This window comes from Ammospiza nelsoni, chromosome 1 (genome assembly GCF_027579445.1).
Source record: "Ammospiza nelsoni isolate bAmmNel1 chromosome 1, bAmmNel1.pri, whole genome shotgun sequence".
NCBI classification, from domain to species: Eukaryota; Metazoa; Chordata; class Aves; order Passeriformes; family Passerellidae; genus Ammospiza; species Ammospiza nelsoni.
The window spans coordinates 134291219-134305355 of NC_080633.1; the positions used below are offsets into that span (position 1 = coordinate 134291219).

The 14137-nt window shown below is 36.4% G+C and overlaps 1 protein-coding gene across 1 annotated transcript in view; it reads right to left on the minus strand.

Annotated features, from left to right (window-relative positions):
* The window catches only part of SLC26A7 (solute carrier family 26 member 7), a 64542-nt gene that overhangs the window by 23085 nt on the left and 27320 nt on the right, over positions 1 to 14137 (minus strand). Inside the window, exons 5-9 of the mRNA XM_059480432.1 lie at positions 9568 to 9720; positions 8115 to 8197; positions 6437 to 6584; positions 4309 to 4422; positions 969 to 1046 (exon numbers count right to left, since the gene is read on the minus strand). Of these exons, the coding sequence (XP_059336415.1) occupies positions 969 to 1046; positions 4309 to 4422; positions 6437 to 6584; positions 8115 to 8197; positions 9568 to 9720 (576 nt within the window). The remainder of the gene's footprint in view (positions 1 to 968; positions 1047 to 4308; positions 4423 to 6436; positions 6585 to 8114; positions 8198 to 9567; positions 9721 to 14137) is intronic.

The window sequence follows — 14137 nt, forward strand, 5'->3', positions numbered from 1 at the left end:
AGTACAAACCAATGGACTTTCAGTGCAGAGATGGGGCTGAAAAAGCATATTAGAGGAGAAATAAATTATCAAGAAAGCAAAAACCAAAAAGTATTTTTAAAATATGGGTAGAAAAACCTACAGGAAACTGGTCAAAATTTACCTATAATCCATATGAAAACAAATGAAAGCAGGGAAGAAGTATAGCAAAAAACCCAGGACATATTGTGTACCCATCTTCAAGTGTCCTTACTTTGCATGGTTAAAATAAGCTATAAAAGGATCTGTGTTTGAAAAGTGAGAACTTTCATGACACCATGTAAACAATAGCACCAAGCAAGTTTAAAACATAGTTAAAACTTCATGTACATACATGGCAGAATTGTGGATAATTTTGGAGCTGTATTTAGCAGCTTTGACATGCCTCTAGTTAAAATTAACTATTAATTTGTAATACCAAAAGCTAGATATAGCTTATGTGAAAGGATGTCACACTACTTTAAAGAGTCTTAGCATAGATGTATGACAGAGATATAAGAATACTTTATAGTCTTTTTGTCATAAGCTTATATCACTATTTAAAATAATTTGTATCATATCTATCTGAAAAGCAAAATTTGTATCATGTGCATATCAGGAAAAATATCATTAATCTTCATTAATTTCTACGACACTTTATCAATTTACAAATCCGCAGTGACCTGGACGTATATTTTTTGTAAACTACATGTCAAAAGTAAGTAGAAGAGGAATTCACTTCTATACTCTGATGTGATAGCCTATATATGTAACTATATATGTCTAAAATCTATATGTCTTATGCTGTCACCTCTGTACTTTATGATTTCAAGATTTACCATACCCTTACTATTCTTTCAGCCACTGAAATTAAATAGAGCTGTTTTAAAGGTTGCACTGTCTTTCCCTGGAAGAAAATGTCCTTAGAAAATGTTTGAAATCTTAATCTTTAAAAAAGTTAAGTAGCATACCATAGGAAGCCAGTACAGCAGAGGTCCAATTGTGTAGATCACCACAAGAATTAATACACAAGAGATAAGGCAAGCCACCTAAAACAATAAACAAGAGTTGCAGATCATTCAGTCTAACAACAAAAACAACAAAGAAATTGTGAAAAGGACTAATTTTAAAATATTGTAGACAAAGTCAAGAATCAGATGTTGAAGGTGTTAGCTATTAATGTATCTGTGGATTGCAGATGCAAATAATTTCAATTTTAATCTCTGATTATTACCTTTAATCAGCTACAGTGATGAGATAGTGAGAGATCTCAACATCTGTGCTTGACCCTGCTGCCAGCACCCTGACACAGATCAGAGCATCACTTCACATTTGGGTATTAAGTGGAACGTGTGTGTGCAATGTCTCATCCCAGAAGTTTCTCAGCACCCACTGTCATTCTGCAACATATTTATAGCCATGCACCCTATGTTGTACTGAATAACAGATCTGTCATAGCACTAAGCAAGAATTATGTATGCTATCATTTTTTCCACAAGAGAAGATTTCTGACTTCTTTTGTTGGGATTAACACTAAAAGAAAACTATTTTTAAAGCAGAAACCACTAACAATTTCATTTTAATATCAGTGTATTTACTTAAGAAAATGTAGGTACCATTTAAAAAGTACATTAAAGATTATAACTAATGCAAGTAATATAAATTCATAAAAATATATGGTCTAATAATTACATATTTCTTCACAGTATATATGGTATTAATCTGATGGAAAATGACAGTAAAATTGCACTGTCCCATTCTGCTGTGAGTGCTTACTGAGTACTTCTGCTCTTATAAATATACAGTTCAGATTCACAGAAGGTTTTTGACGATAAGTAGACAGATGCTCACTTTATTTTTATATTGATAATATGTTTCTTTACTAAAATAATTAGGTTTCATTTTAAGAGACAAGTTGTTAAAAACAAAACCAGACAAGTTGTTAAAACACTAGAAAATTAAAGTCATGGTGTACTTAAAAATACCATCAAGAAGGATAGACAGAGTGTTTACATAAAAAGGGACAGAAAATCTGCTGGTAAAGTCACAAGGAACTTTTCCCTCTTTCTGCCTTCATGAAGAGCAAGAAAAAAAGTGTTGATTCTATTTGAAGGATGCTTCTAGTCCATCACAGAGTTTTTCACTTTTCTTTTCTCCCAGGAAAATATATCACTGAGGAACAAATGACAAAACTGCAATCCAGGTATAGCCCTGAGAGTATGGCCAATTTGAGATAAAAAGACTCCTCCATGCCCCTGAAAGGCTCTTTGCATTTCTTCCATGTACTCTGCCAAACTGACTTCCCTCTAAGTTAAGGAAAGGCCTCTTTTTGCCTATGACCTGACCAATAGTCATAAGTGATGATCTTGTCATCTCCTCGTTCTGTATGGACAGCCACAAAGGAGAGCATTAAGTTGATGTGTTGCTTTCCAGGAAGGCAGGGGAGAGATTGTTATGCATAATAAAATACTCTCATAGTACTCTCATAAACACACTCTTAACTTTTAGACACAGGCACTGCTATTCTGTGAAACCAATGGGTAAACCAAGCAGATTTTATTGTGTGTTTGCTGTCTTGAAATTGAATTTCAGTGGTTTCTTTTTTCATTTCATGTGTTGAATAACCTTTTATCAGGGTCTTTCCCTTCTTGTACCAGAGCCAGGGTGCTCAAGTATCCCATATGCCTCAAGGTTATAGGTCTGCAGGTTACCTCAAATCTTCCACGGAAAAGCCAGTACAGCATGATGCAGTACAACTGTAAATTGTACATTCAGTACATTAACAGATTACAGAAGAGAATGTCTGTGAGGATGACAGCTCATTGTATGACATAAAATTCAACTAAAATACATAAAATAACTAATAGCCAAATGGTAGCTAAAATATTTTCATATAAATACTTTTCAAGATTATTATTTGTCAGATTATTCATTATGATTGAGTTCAAAGTACTCTGTAGGCTAATTAGCAGTTATTTGACATGTTGATTATTGGAGTAAAGTCCTGTATAATTCCTTAATGTTGTGGCATCTGCATAAGAAATAATTGCAAGGCATGGTTGAGGAGAAACTACCTATGGATTTTATTTAGTCTTGTACCACTTCTTCCTTGTAACTAATGTCCTTTGTACAAGAGAAGGCAAGAGAAACAACTGTAATATGAAATTAGAATAATTGAATCATATAACTGTTAAGGCTGAGACCTTTAAGGTCATCAAGTTCAACCATCAACCCAGCACCACCACCATGTTCACCATTAAACCATGGCCTCAAGTACCACATTCACACAATGTTTGAAAACTTCCCAGGATGGTGAGTCTGCCATTACTCTGGGCAGTCTGTTCCAAAGCTTTACAGCCCTTTCTGTGAAGAAAAGTTTCCTGATATCTAATCTAAACCTTGCCTGGACCAGCGTGTCGGTGTTTCCTCTTGTCGTGTCACTTGTTACCTGGGAGAATAGCAAAGGACATTGATGTGGCAGGCTGCCCCTGAAGGGCCCCTGAGTTAGAGGAAGAGGCAATGCTGTGGGGGTGCCCCAGGTGGTTTGCCACCGCTCTTGTTCCCAAGCACGTTTTGGACAGGTGACAGGGTCACAGTTGTCATCTCAGCTATTAAAGTCCCCTCTTTCCTGAGCTACTGTAATAACACCTTGTGGGTTGAGTTTCCTCAGTAGGAAATAGCAACAAACATCCTCAAAAATCTAAATGTCATGTCTGTGGGCTCAGTGTACACTGAGGGACAGGACAAGCACACCATGTCACAAGGCAGAAGCTGGGAGATTACTTGTGTTTTTTTAACAAACAGCTCTAAAGGTTACTTTCATTTTATTTTGGAAATCTGATAGAAGATAAATTAAATCAGATAAATTAAATGTGATTTTTTTCCCCCTAAACTTTGGTTTAGACTGCAGCATTAAATCCATTAAACACCATTAGAGGGCACTTTTGTTACAATGCTGACAAATTCACATAAACTGAAAGGGCTTTTATGCAGTTTTCTGCAGTCTGAAAACACAACTACGAACTTCCTTGCTGTCACAGAGCTTATATGTCATATTGAATGAAACAGGTAAAAATTAATAAATGGAACCATTGTTTTTCCTAGAAAGACATCACTGATCAGATGCAATTTCATGCAGATTGTTAAAAATGACAGGGCAGAGGCATACCCAGGAAAGAGGAAAATGGAGTCTAGGAAAATAGAATGGATAAATCAGTACAAATTGCAGTGAGCAGAATCATAGCTTTAATTCTCTGACATACTTCACTCTAAGCCTGTGTTTTTATAGCCTGTGTTTTTAAAACTCATTACCTGTGTTTTGGCACCCGTGCTGTATAAAAGTGCCGTCCGTCCCATCGCTGCAGCACTTGGTATGCAAAAGAAAAATGAAGCAATCACGTTGCTGAGGCCATGAGCCAAAAATTCCTGCAAAGTTGTTAAATAGAAGATGTTTTTTCCTATTGTGTTGTCATTTCAATGCCTCTTGCCAACAAAGAAGTCCCCTATGCAAATATTAGCGATAATAAAAGATGGACATATTTTTGAGGGAAAAAATCCCACAGGTACATGACAAAGGACTTCCCAACAGAATAGACCTTCTCCCAACTCAGAACTAATTTGAATGATAGAGCTGTTGAACCAGATTCATCAAAAGCAGGAGGGACATTTTGTTCCCAGAATAAATGCTATTGTCAAGCTTTGAAGATTAAGTTCAAACAAAATATTTACATCTTGATCCGTGTCTGCTTTTTAACAGAGCCCCAAGTACTGGTGTCTGGAAACTGTCCAGATCATTTCTGGTGCATGGCTCACTGGAAAAAACCATTGATTTCTCTTCCTTTAGAGCATGTTCTAGTGAAAGTGTAGTGGTGTGGTAGCCATACTTTATGCACGCTGTCCTTCATCACAAATGTATTTGATGTTTGTTCACAGTCGAAATGAAGACATGTCTGAACAAAGGATTCATAGGAGAAAAGGTGGAGAAGCCACCATGTATGTGCAGCCTAAGAGCCGTGGTTTCTAAGGAAGTGTTCCACCATGGCCACCCAGCACCACAGACTTTAAGGAGCAAGTTGGTGTGCTGAGGAAAACATGTAGGAAAATGGTGCTGTATCCAGCCAGGAAAACAGCAGCTCATGAGTTTGTGTTCACAGCACAGAGCAGCACCCCCTTAAAGCTCACCCTGCAGCCTCACACCCCCACCGGCCCCCGTGCCCAGCACTATGCCTGTCCTTGAGGCAGCACAGCCACACCACCTCAGTGCTCTCCCCTCATGGAGGTTTTGCTCTTGCGATCCATTATTTGATGTGGACATACACAGAGTTTCCAAGACTTCAGTAATGAACCTGTGCAAGCTACAAGACTTCCAAAGGTGCAGAAGGACACAGATGCATGGAGTGCCTTGAAACACTTCCATGGAGTGCCTTGAAACAAAGCATTGTGTCTCCCTGGAGTCTGACCTGCACTAAGCTCAAAGCATTCTCCCTCTGCTCCGTAGAAACATGGCTCTGAAGCATCAATGGAAATTCATGGCTCAATGTATTCAAACTGAGAAATATTTTAGAGACCTAAACAGCCAAGAATGTTTCCACTGTGTTTTCCAATGACATACAAGCTGTAAAAGGCAGGACCTGATGCAGCAAAACCAACCTGTCTAGATAGAGTGTTCAAATAGACCTCCAGCTGCAAAACAACTGCTCTTCATTCAACCCTATGCCATTTATCCCAAACCACTTAACACAAAGGTGGGGGCAACAATTTCATCTCACAGTACTAGTGCCAGTTATCTGAAATTGAGCCTTTCTTCCCACAGTGCTTGAATTAGCATCTCCAGGGATTTTCAGCAGGCTTGGAGTTACCCACCTACCATGACAAGCACTGTAGCAGGGTAGAGACTGCCCACTTTTATTTAAGCATGTTCTCTGCAAAATGGAACTCAGAACAAAAATCTCCTTTGGCTGTAAATCTGGCAGCACTCTCTGAACTCACCCAGCTTCTTAGATACAGATAAACCTTTATTTCAGGTGAGACTTCTACTTTGCATAAATAAATAATTTCTTATTATAAACTACCTGGTTTTGTTTCAGAATTGCTTTGTTTCATTAATGGTGGCTGATTTAACATCACAGCTTGTCTATAAGAGCTCAGCTGCCAGAGGAGAAGCTGTCTCATCCTAGAGCAGTGAAAAATGCATTGATACCCAAATGCTGCACTGAATGTAGCATTACAAGTTTATCCTGAAGGATGAGCTTCCCCAAAAGGAGCAGTTCAACCAATGCGGGCCTTCTGCAGAGATAATTTAAACAAAACTTGGGTGTTACTGTAAACACTAGAAGGCGTCAGGATGCTATATGGAACTTTTCCTATGAGTATTCATCTATAATACTTTTCCCAAATGATGATTTCAAGGTTCAGTGACACTAAGAAGAAAGAGCTTTACCTGGTTGTCATCCACAGTGTATTTAAACTTTTTAGCAGAGCCCTGAGCAAGAGCTAGGGAGGCTACATAACCAACCAGTGCCACTCCAAAAGCTTCAGTGACTACTTCAGGCAGGACACTCATGGATGGTGCTTTTGGTGATGGCAACCTATAAAAAATAAAGACAGTAATTTTTGAAAAACTTGATATGTAGTCTCTATATACCTGCAATTTATGTGAATACCACAGAAACAATCTCTGCAGGAACAGCTAATTTTTGTATTACTTGTAAACTTGTAAGGTAACATTTTGCAATATTTTAAGATCTCTCTGTTGGGAACAGCAGAAGAGAATTTGTAGAAGATGAAACAGTTTCAGATGGAGTATTCAATTTGAAAACTTCCGTTTGAGAAATTATAAAGAGATGTTGATAAAATAACTGCACAACTGACAAATAAAATTAGCAACCATTCACTAATTTTGTAATGTTCAGAGAAGAGACTACTCTATGCTTTCTCCTTTTTTAATACAGTTGGCTTTCCTGTAAAGGTAAATTTAAATCTTTAAAAAATTTTGTATTCCTGTCGGTTACTGACAGTACAGACACTTATTCCATCCAATGAGGATTGCAATAAAACTACTCAAGTCATGAACCAAATCACCACAGATTGTCTCTGAACTCTTCAAAAAGACTTTGGTCTTTCCAGAGCACAAATCACACCATCTGAAAAGCAAATTGTGCTCTTAAAGTTTCTGATGCTCTCCACTGACAAGGCAGTTAGGTATTTTGGATAAATGCCTAAAAATATGCAGGAATTATCCAGGCTCTGCTTCTGGTTTTCAACACTACTTGTATGAGGTTAGACAGAAAATAAATTCCTGATTAAATTTGCACAAATACAGTTGACCTGTTCATTACACATAGAAGGGCACACTTAGCCCGTGTTTTAGTCTCAGATTCATAGCATGCTCTAAATACTTAAAAACTGTATTCTTTCTCAGAAATGTCCCTTATTTCATCTCTTTCAGTGCAAGCTGCCACACATGCACTCATGCTGTCTTGGCCTTGTGTTTTGTGAAATTTAGGGAAACCCTCCTATATCCAAGCAGGAGAGTACACAACAGCTGTGCTCTTCCATACCAACCTGTAGAGTGTGAACATTTTCTCTGACATTTAATCTAATTTCTCTTTCTAGAAAATTATATTGAAATTTTTTTGCCTTCTTTTCAAGGTCATGGAGGAAAGTGTATCATTAACTACAGTAAAAATGTTATTTTCTAGATTCAGCATAATTAAATCGTTCACATTTTCTCAGAAACTGCATTTTCTAAAATTACTACATGGGTGGAGAATGTTCTGCTACAATAACCCAACCCAACCCTCAAAAAGCAGGTTGCAATAATCTTGTAAAGAGCGTCCTGCCTTCCTGTCATACATCATCAAGTACTTAGTACCTACTTTTTATTCCACACAACAATAAAAATCTATGAAAACATATAAGGATGCATTTTTTTATGATATCTCTGCATGTGTAACTTGTTAACATGGGATTGAGTTGTAAGAGAGTGTTTGAGGAGACAGGAAAAAAACAAAATAGATTTTTACCATTTCTTATTTCAGAAACTCCTTTGACCTTTTCAGAGACTGTTCTCAGAAACAGAAGTGTTTAAAAGCCAGAAGCTAATAAACCCACATTACCCTTTAGGAATATTTCCCACAACTTCTATCCCGTAGACGTATTCCATATCAGCATAGTAGCAAGCAATGGATGTAGCAATTATCTATTGATTCAAACAGAAAAAGGTGTTACATTTCTGTTCCTTCTGACATGGTATCTCTTATTGCCATACCTAAGCATATGGCACTGCTCATACATTTATCCTTAGATCAATCCAGTAAAACAGGAAAGTATTATGATTTTGTTTTTGCAAATGTGTAAGAGAGTCAAATGAAACTAAGATTTGGACACAATAAAGACATGAGACTGTAGTGCAGTTTGTACACTCTGTATACAAATCTCTGTGAAAGAGATTTGTATGGCTCTGTGTAAAGCCCCAGGAACCTTGGCAATCAGTGTCCAAAGTTCCTCTGTTCAGCACCTGCCCCAGAGCACTGCCATTCATGTAAGCAGCTTAGAGCAGTTCATGATTCAGGTGTTCCTGAGCAATCTGACCCAGCTGATGTTCTCTGAGCACATCTAATCCACACTGGCAGTGTTGACTTCAGCACAGAGCACAGCAGATGTGTCTGCCTCTTGTTGTTATGTTCTGTCAGGTACAAATCTTGCAGAGGAGTATAAAGTTTGACCCTGAGGAGGTTCAAACCCATTTCCTGTATTTCAAATGAGATGAACACACAAATCCCAATAGAGCAGGGTTCCAGGCTGCAATCCTTAGTTTGCTGGTACGTTTTGTCCAATATTTTTAAAAAGGTAACACTGAGACCAGGGCCACGCTACCTCCTTTTCCAGCATTTTACCCTTGAAAATATTTTTTTTCAAGCAACAAAAGAGTAATTGCAGTAATGCACTCTGAAAATGAGCTGTCCTTCATACTTTGCATTTTCTTTTAGAGGTTTAGAGAAAAACAGAAAATTTCTAATGGTGATCTGGTGCTAATCATTTGACTACAGCTTAATCCTCAAAGCAGGGGTTTATAATGCAACTGCTAATTTTAATTTAGTTAAAAGAAAACTAAAAACTGTTAAAAGAAAACATGTTAGTAAAATGACAGAAAGCAATAGCATAGCTATTTAACTTTGTTGTAGATAAATCACAAGCAACATCTAAGGCACAGCTACCCAGCAGAAGACTTGCTTGGAGTTACAATATGCCAGTTACTTTTTATTTTCTATTTGAAACTTCTTATACTTTAACATTATAGGTTTTATATTCTTGTAATTATGTAAAAAGTAGTAAACATATGAAAAATATTATACAAATTGGGAGCTTATGTAATTTCTTTCTTAATTATTAAGCCAAATTGTTTCCTGTTTTTACAATTAACTTACAGCCATGAAAATCAGCTGTCTGTTTAATAAGTGGCAGGTGTGGGTGTGGGTGTGGGTAACTACAGACAGCACAGTAAACATCAGCAGATTGAGCCACTGAAAGCTTTGTAAGAAAAAGCCTGATATATAATTTTGTACTTACCAAAAGCAGATCGATGGGAAGGACAACTTTAATATTTCTGTGAAATTTCTCATTCAGTTCTTTAACAAGAACAAGTACCACAATGCTCAGCAAGGAGAGAAGTAATGCCTCCAACTGAACTGATCTGATATTCTCAAACACATAGGCATAAATCTACAGTGAACAGCAAATAACAATCATGGATCAAAAAAGATATTCTGGATCACAGGCCATGGCATCTTCTCACAACTTCAGACAGATAATGAGTGAGAGCTGAATCAATACTGCAGGAGCTGAGTCATTGGACAAGTTTTTGGCCTGTATTTTAGATTTTACAAAGAAGAAAATCATCAATTTACCACTCTTATAGACTTCTGAAAGCTTTTAAAAATGCAATTACTATTCATATATATTAATTTACAAATTTCTTTTAGTAGAAGCAAGCTATAAAATTCAAATAAATGCGATATATTTCCTTTTCTTTTTCAGTCTCATTAAGTTCAGTGAGATAAAGGAGTGTCGCATAAAAATGTTGAGAAAAGTTTCTTGCACAAAGGTTTATTTGTAGTGGCCATAGTATATAACATCCACCAATGCTAGTAGTGAAAGTTATTTCTGAAAAAAAAATTAAAATATGAAAAAAGGAGAAAAGAGAAGGAGAGAAAAAAGAAAAGGGAAAGAAAAATGTAGTAGTGGCTGGATGGGAAGAGATGCAAAGATGCAACAGGAATCTTCAAGATGAGCATCCTCCTCAGGGCATTCTCTGCAGTCTGTGGGTCATTTTTTCAGAGTAACTTTTTCCCAGAGTAATTTCAGCAGGGCATCCTCAGCCCCCCCTTTGGCTGCCCTTGGCCCTTGCACAGTGCTCCATGGAGCTGCTTTGGCCAGGTCCAGGTGCTGCACACACTCAATAGATGCCAAGCTTGCATACATGTGTCACTGGTTATATAAACAACTGAAGTTATCTGCTTAGCCCTGTTTGCTCCTTTTCTACTCACTGCAGAGTCAAGAGGGAAAGAGAACACCAGGCCAGAGCTATGGAGCTCAGTTTTTCAGCAGTTAACATGTGCTGCAATCAGCTGTAAAACAGGTTAGAAAAATGTGGTTAGATCTGTGATGAACAAAGGAAATATCAGCGCTGAATTATAAGGAAGATGCAGAACAGAAATACAGAACAGGAACAGAATGACCAATGGTGAAGAGAAACAGAGGTCTTTGGTGATTAATACCATGTTGTAAGTGACAGGCTCAGGAGAATGCAGTTCCCTTTGCACCAGCACAGATGACACAGTGAACTGTCATTTTTGCTGTGTGCTGAATTTGTGGGTTCAGGAAATAAGGCATAAATCAGTATGGTAGCACGTTAACAGAAAGCAATGAAAAAACTACAAGTTTGCTGAAACAGAAGGGGTGAAGAAAGTTAGAGAGACCATCTATCCTGATAAAGAAATCATGAGATCTCATCACAACTTCTTTTTGGACCTCATGAAGAAAAGCAATATTGCCTGAAAGAGCAGCAAGCCATAAAAATGAATACAATACACATGCTTACTAAAGCTGTAAGGGGAAAAACAAGATACGTTCAGTCCCTTGAGTTCTGCATTTAAATTCTGGGAACTGTTGTGCATACGGAAATATAAACCATGGAGAGAACAGAAGGTAAGATTAGGATGTAGATTTAGACATCATCACAAATAACTTTTTTTTAAACCCCAACATAAAGGATAATAAAATAAAGCAAGTGAAGTTTGGAATAATAATAGTAGTATTTAAAAGTGTTTTCTCTGGCAATGACTAAGAAGACCACTAAAATAAATCAAAAGTGTCACTTATAGTTTTGTCAAAATAAAGATTAATAAATTTCTGCTCCAGGGAACTTATTCTCAAATACATGTATAATGCTAACAAGTTTTGACAGTTTGGAGGTTAAATTCATAAATTTATATTGGACAGGGAAAAATACAGAAAAATTATCTTAGGAAAAAAACCCTGTTTTAGCAGAAAGGTAGTTAATATGATGATAGAATTTATTTCTACTGTTCTGACTCTGTCACTCATTAAAGAAGTGATGCTCATATTGAAGAATGAGTAAATTTAAATGACTTCCTGATTTTTTTCTCTCTGAAGATATTTTCATAATTTAGAAAGGGAAAAAAATCCAGCCTAAATATGGTTTCAGAAAAGTAACTTTTCTCATAAAGAGCCAATGTAGCCCTTGCAGTTTCGATTAAGGATGCACAATATACCCCAGCACCAACATTTCTCAGAAACCAGGAAAATATTTTAAAGTCAACTTGTTAAGTAATATGACCTAAATATTTCTTAAATCTGAAGAATGGCAATTAAACCACAGTTTTTAGCCACATATTGCCCCACTGTAATCAGAAAATATGTGGATTGTGTCTTGAGTGGCTTGGGACTAGATCTGTACCCATAATTTTCCAAGAATGCATTTTCAAGAGGGCACAGGACTTGTTTCTGTGCCTAAACAGAAGCTGTGATTAATTAAGACAAAAGGAGGCAATCTGGAAAACTGAGCCCACAAACTCACCAAAGACTGAGCTAGATCTAAGGTGAAGAGGCAAGAAAAGGGAAGAAATTGTTTGATTCCTACTTGCTGAAGTCAGAAAGATGGGATTTATTTTGAAATGAATGCTGTCTATTAAAGTGTTAGCATTGGCTATCTGTGTTCATGGCATGAAATCTAATTTTCTGAGACAAAGTGAGACAAAATACTGAGTGAATAAATAAAATTTTAGTGAAGAAATATACACAGGCTTCAAGAATTTTTGTCTTTCAAATTGAATAAAAAAGGCATTTCCATTTAATTTTAAAAATATATGGCCGAATCTTGAAAACCTCTGCCATAGGTTTTTCAGATTTTGCAACAAAATCTTTATATGAACTGCCTAGTACATCCTTTGGTGTTTCTTTGAAGTCATACCCTTCTGTATGCAGTCTACATCAGCCAATAAATGAAAAATAATGGAACTACCAATACTCTGTAGCTCATTCAAATTCAGCAGCCCAAACAGCACTATCCCCAAAGTGTCTGTAGCACACCAAAACAATTCTGGCAGTGATGCATTAGTATTAAATTAATGACTGCATTAGACTAAGGAGCTTCCACTGACTAGTGGGTTCCTGGGTAACCCTTTTCTGAAAACCTAAAACCACTCAATTCATGGTATGACCAGTGAAATGAGGAGACCCTTTTACAAGAAAGAAAGAGCATGTGGCTCTTAGCAGGAATGTAATTACATACCACAGACATCTCTTTAAACTGTACATTTTACATTGTATTCTGTCCAGTCAGCTACTCTACTCATCCAAGAGCAAACTATAAATCCTGAATCTAAATACATAAAGCTCAAGCTTCCAACAGCATTGGCATCTGATTCAAAAGAAGTATTTACAAATATTTTAATCAAAAATGTAATTTGGAAATTATGCAGCAGAATTTAGCTTGATATTGCAGTGTATGAAGCAATCTTTGTCATTATATAATTAAAAACATTTTTTTAATCTTTTTCATTCTATGAAATATTTTAAAAATCAGCAATGATATATTAATTGAGCTGTTTGCCTCTTGTGTTTTTAGTTTCATTGCTAGTTTTGTGTAAATATTCTTAATAGAAACTATGTAAGAATATTATGAACAATCAGTGGACTTTTTTCTAATCAATGTAAATTTTGACCTAAGTGAAACAAAAATTATTTGAGCTTTGCACATATATATACAGACACTGAATGTTCCTTTTCTCATGAGAAACCATCAGTTTTGAGGTGATATTGAACATTGGAATGATTTATATTCTAGAAAGGGTGTGTATTTGGATGTATTAATGAAATGCTCTGAGTTGTTTTTTTAATGCCTACATGAAACCACAAAAAATTAGCTCTAAAATATATGTAGAGGCTGAAGCAAACAAAGGAATTAAAGGAACATGTTATTTAAGATGATACATTTTAAGAGTAATTAATTTCATTCTGATGTTTTTTAGATATGTCACACTGGAGGGAAAATGTACAGGCAAATACAGTAAACTGTAGAGGTAGCTGGGGAAAAAAAGAGTGAAAAGAAAAGACTGATAACAGAATGTGAATGTTTGGGGTTTTTTTTCAAATTTGCAGCAAAACCACACAAGGATTTTGCAACACAGCCACAGAAGACCCTGTTTTGCAAAGCAAGTTTCTTACATTACAGCTCATTTTGCAGTGTTTTATTTTCTCAGAAACATGTGGAAAGATAAATGTATCTATACACAAATAAGGGGGAAATTCAAGTATGTTCTTTCATTTTCAGATGCTGAGTAAAACTTGATGACTCTTTTCCCTTGTAAAGTTAGATCTCACATACATTATTCTCTCACTGTTTTTCTTCTTCACCTTCACTTTTCCTTTTCAATTTGCAAAATACCAGCTGATGCTGCACTGTGGAGCTCAATTGAAATGTGACAAAATACATACAGGGAAAACAAAATTTATTGTTACATAACTTGTGTGTAAACACAGAAATACCACAGGCTCAGGGCCAGTGTGCAAGATTTGTTCTCCATATGCAAAGTTCCTTCCTATGTATTTAACCATG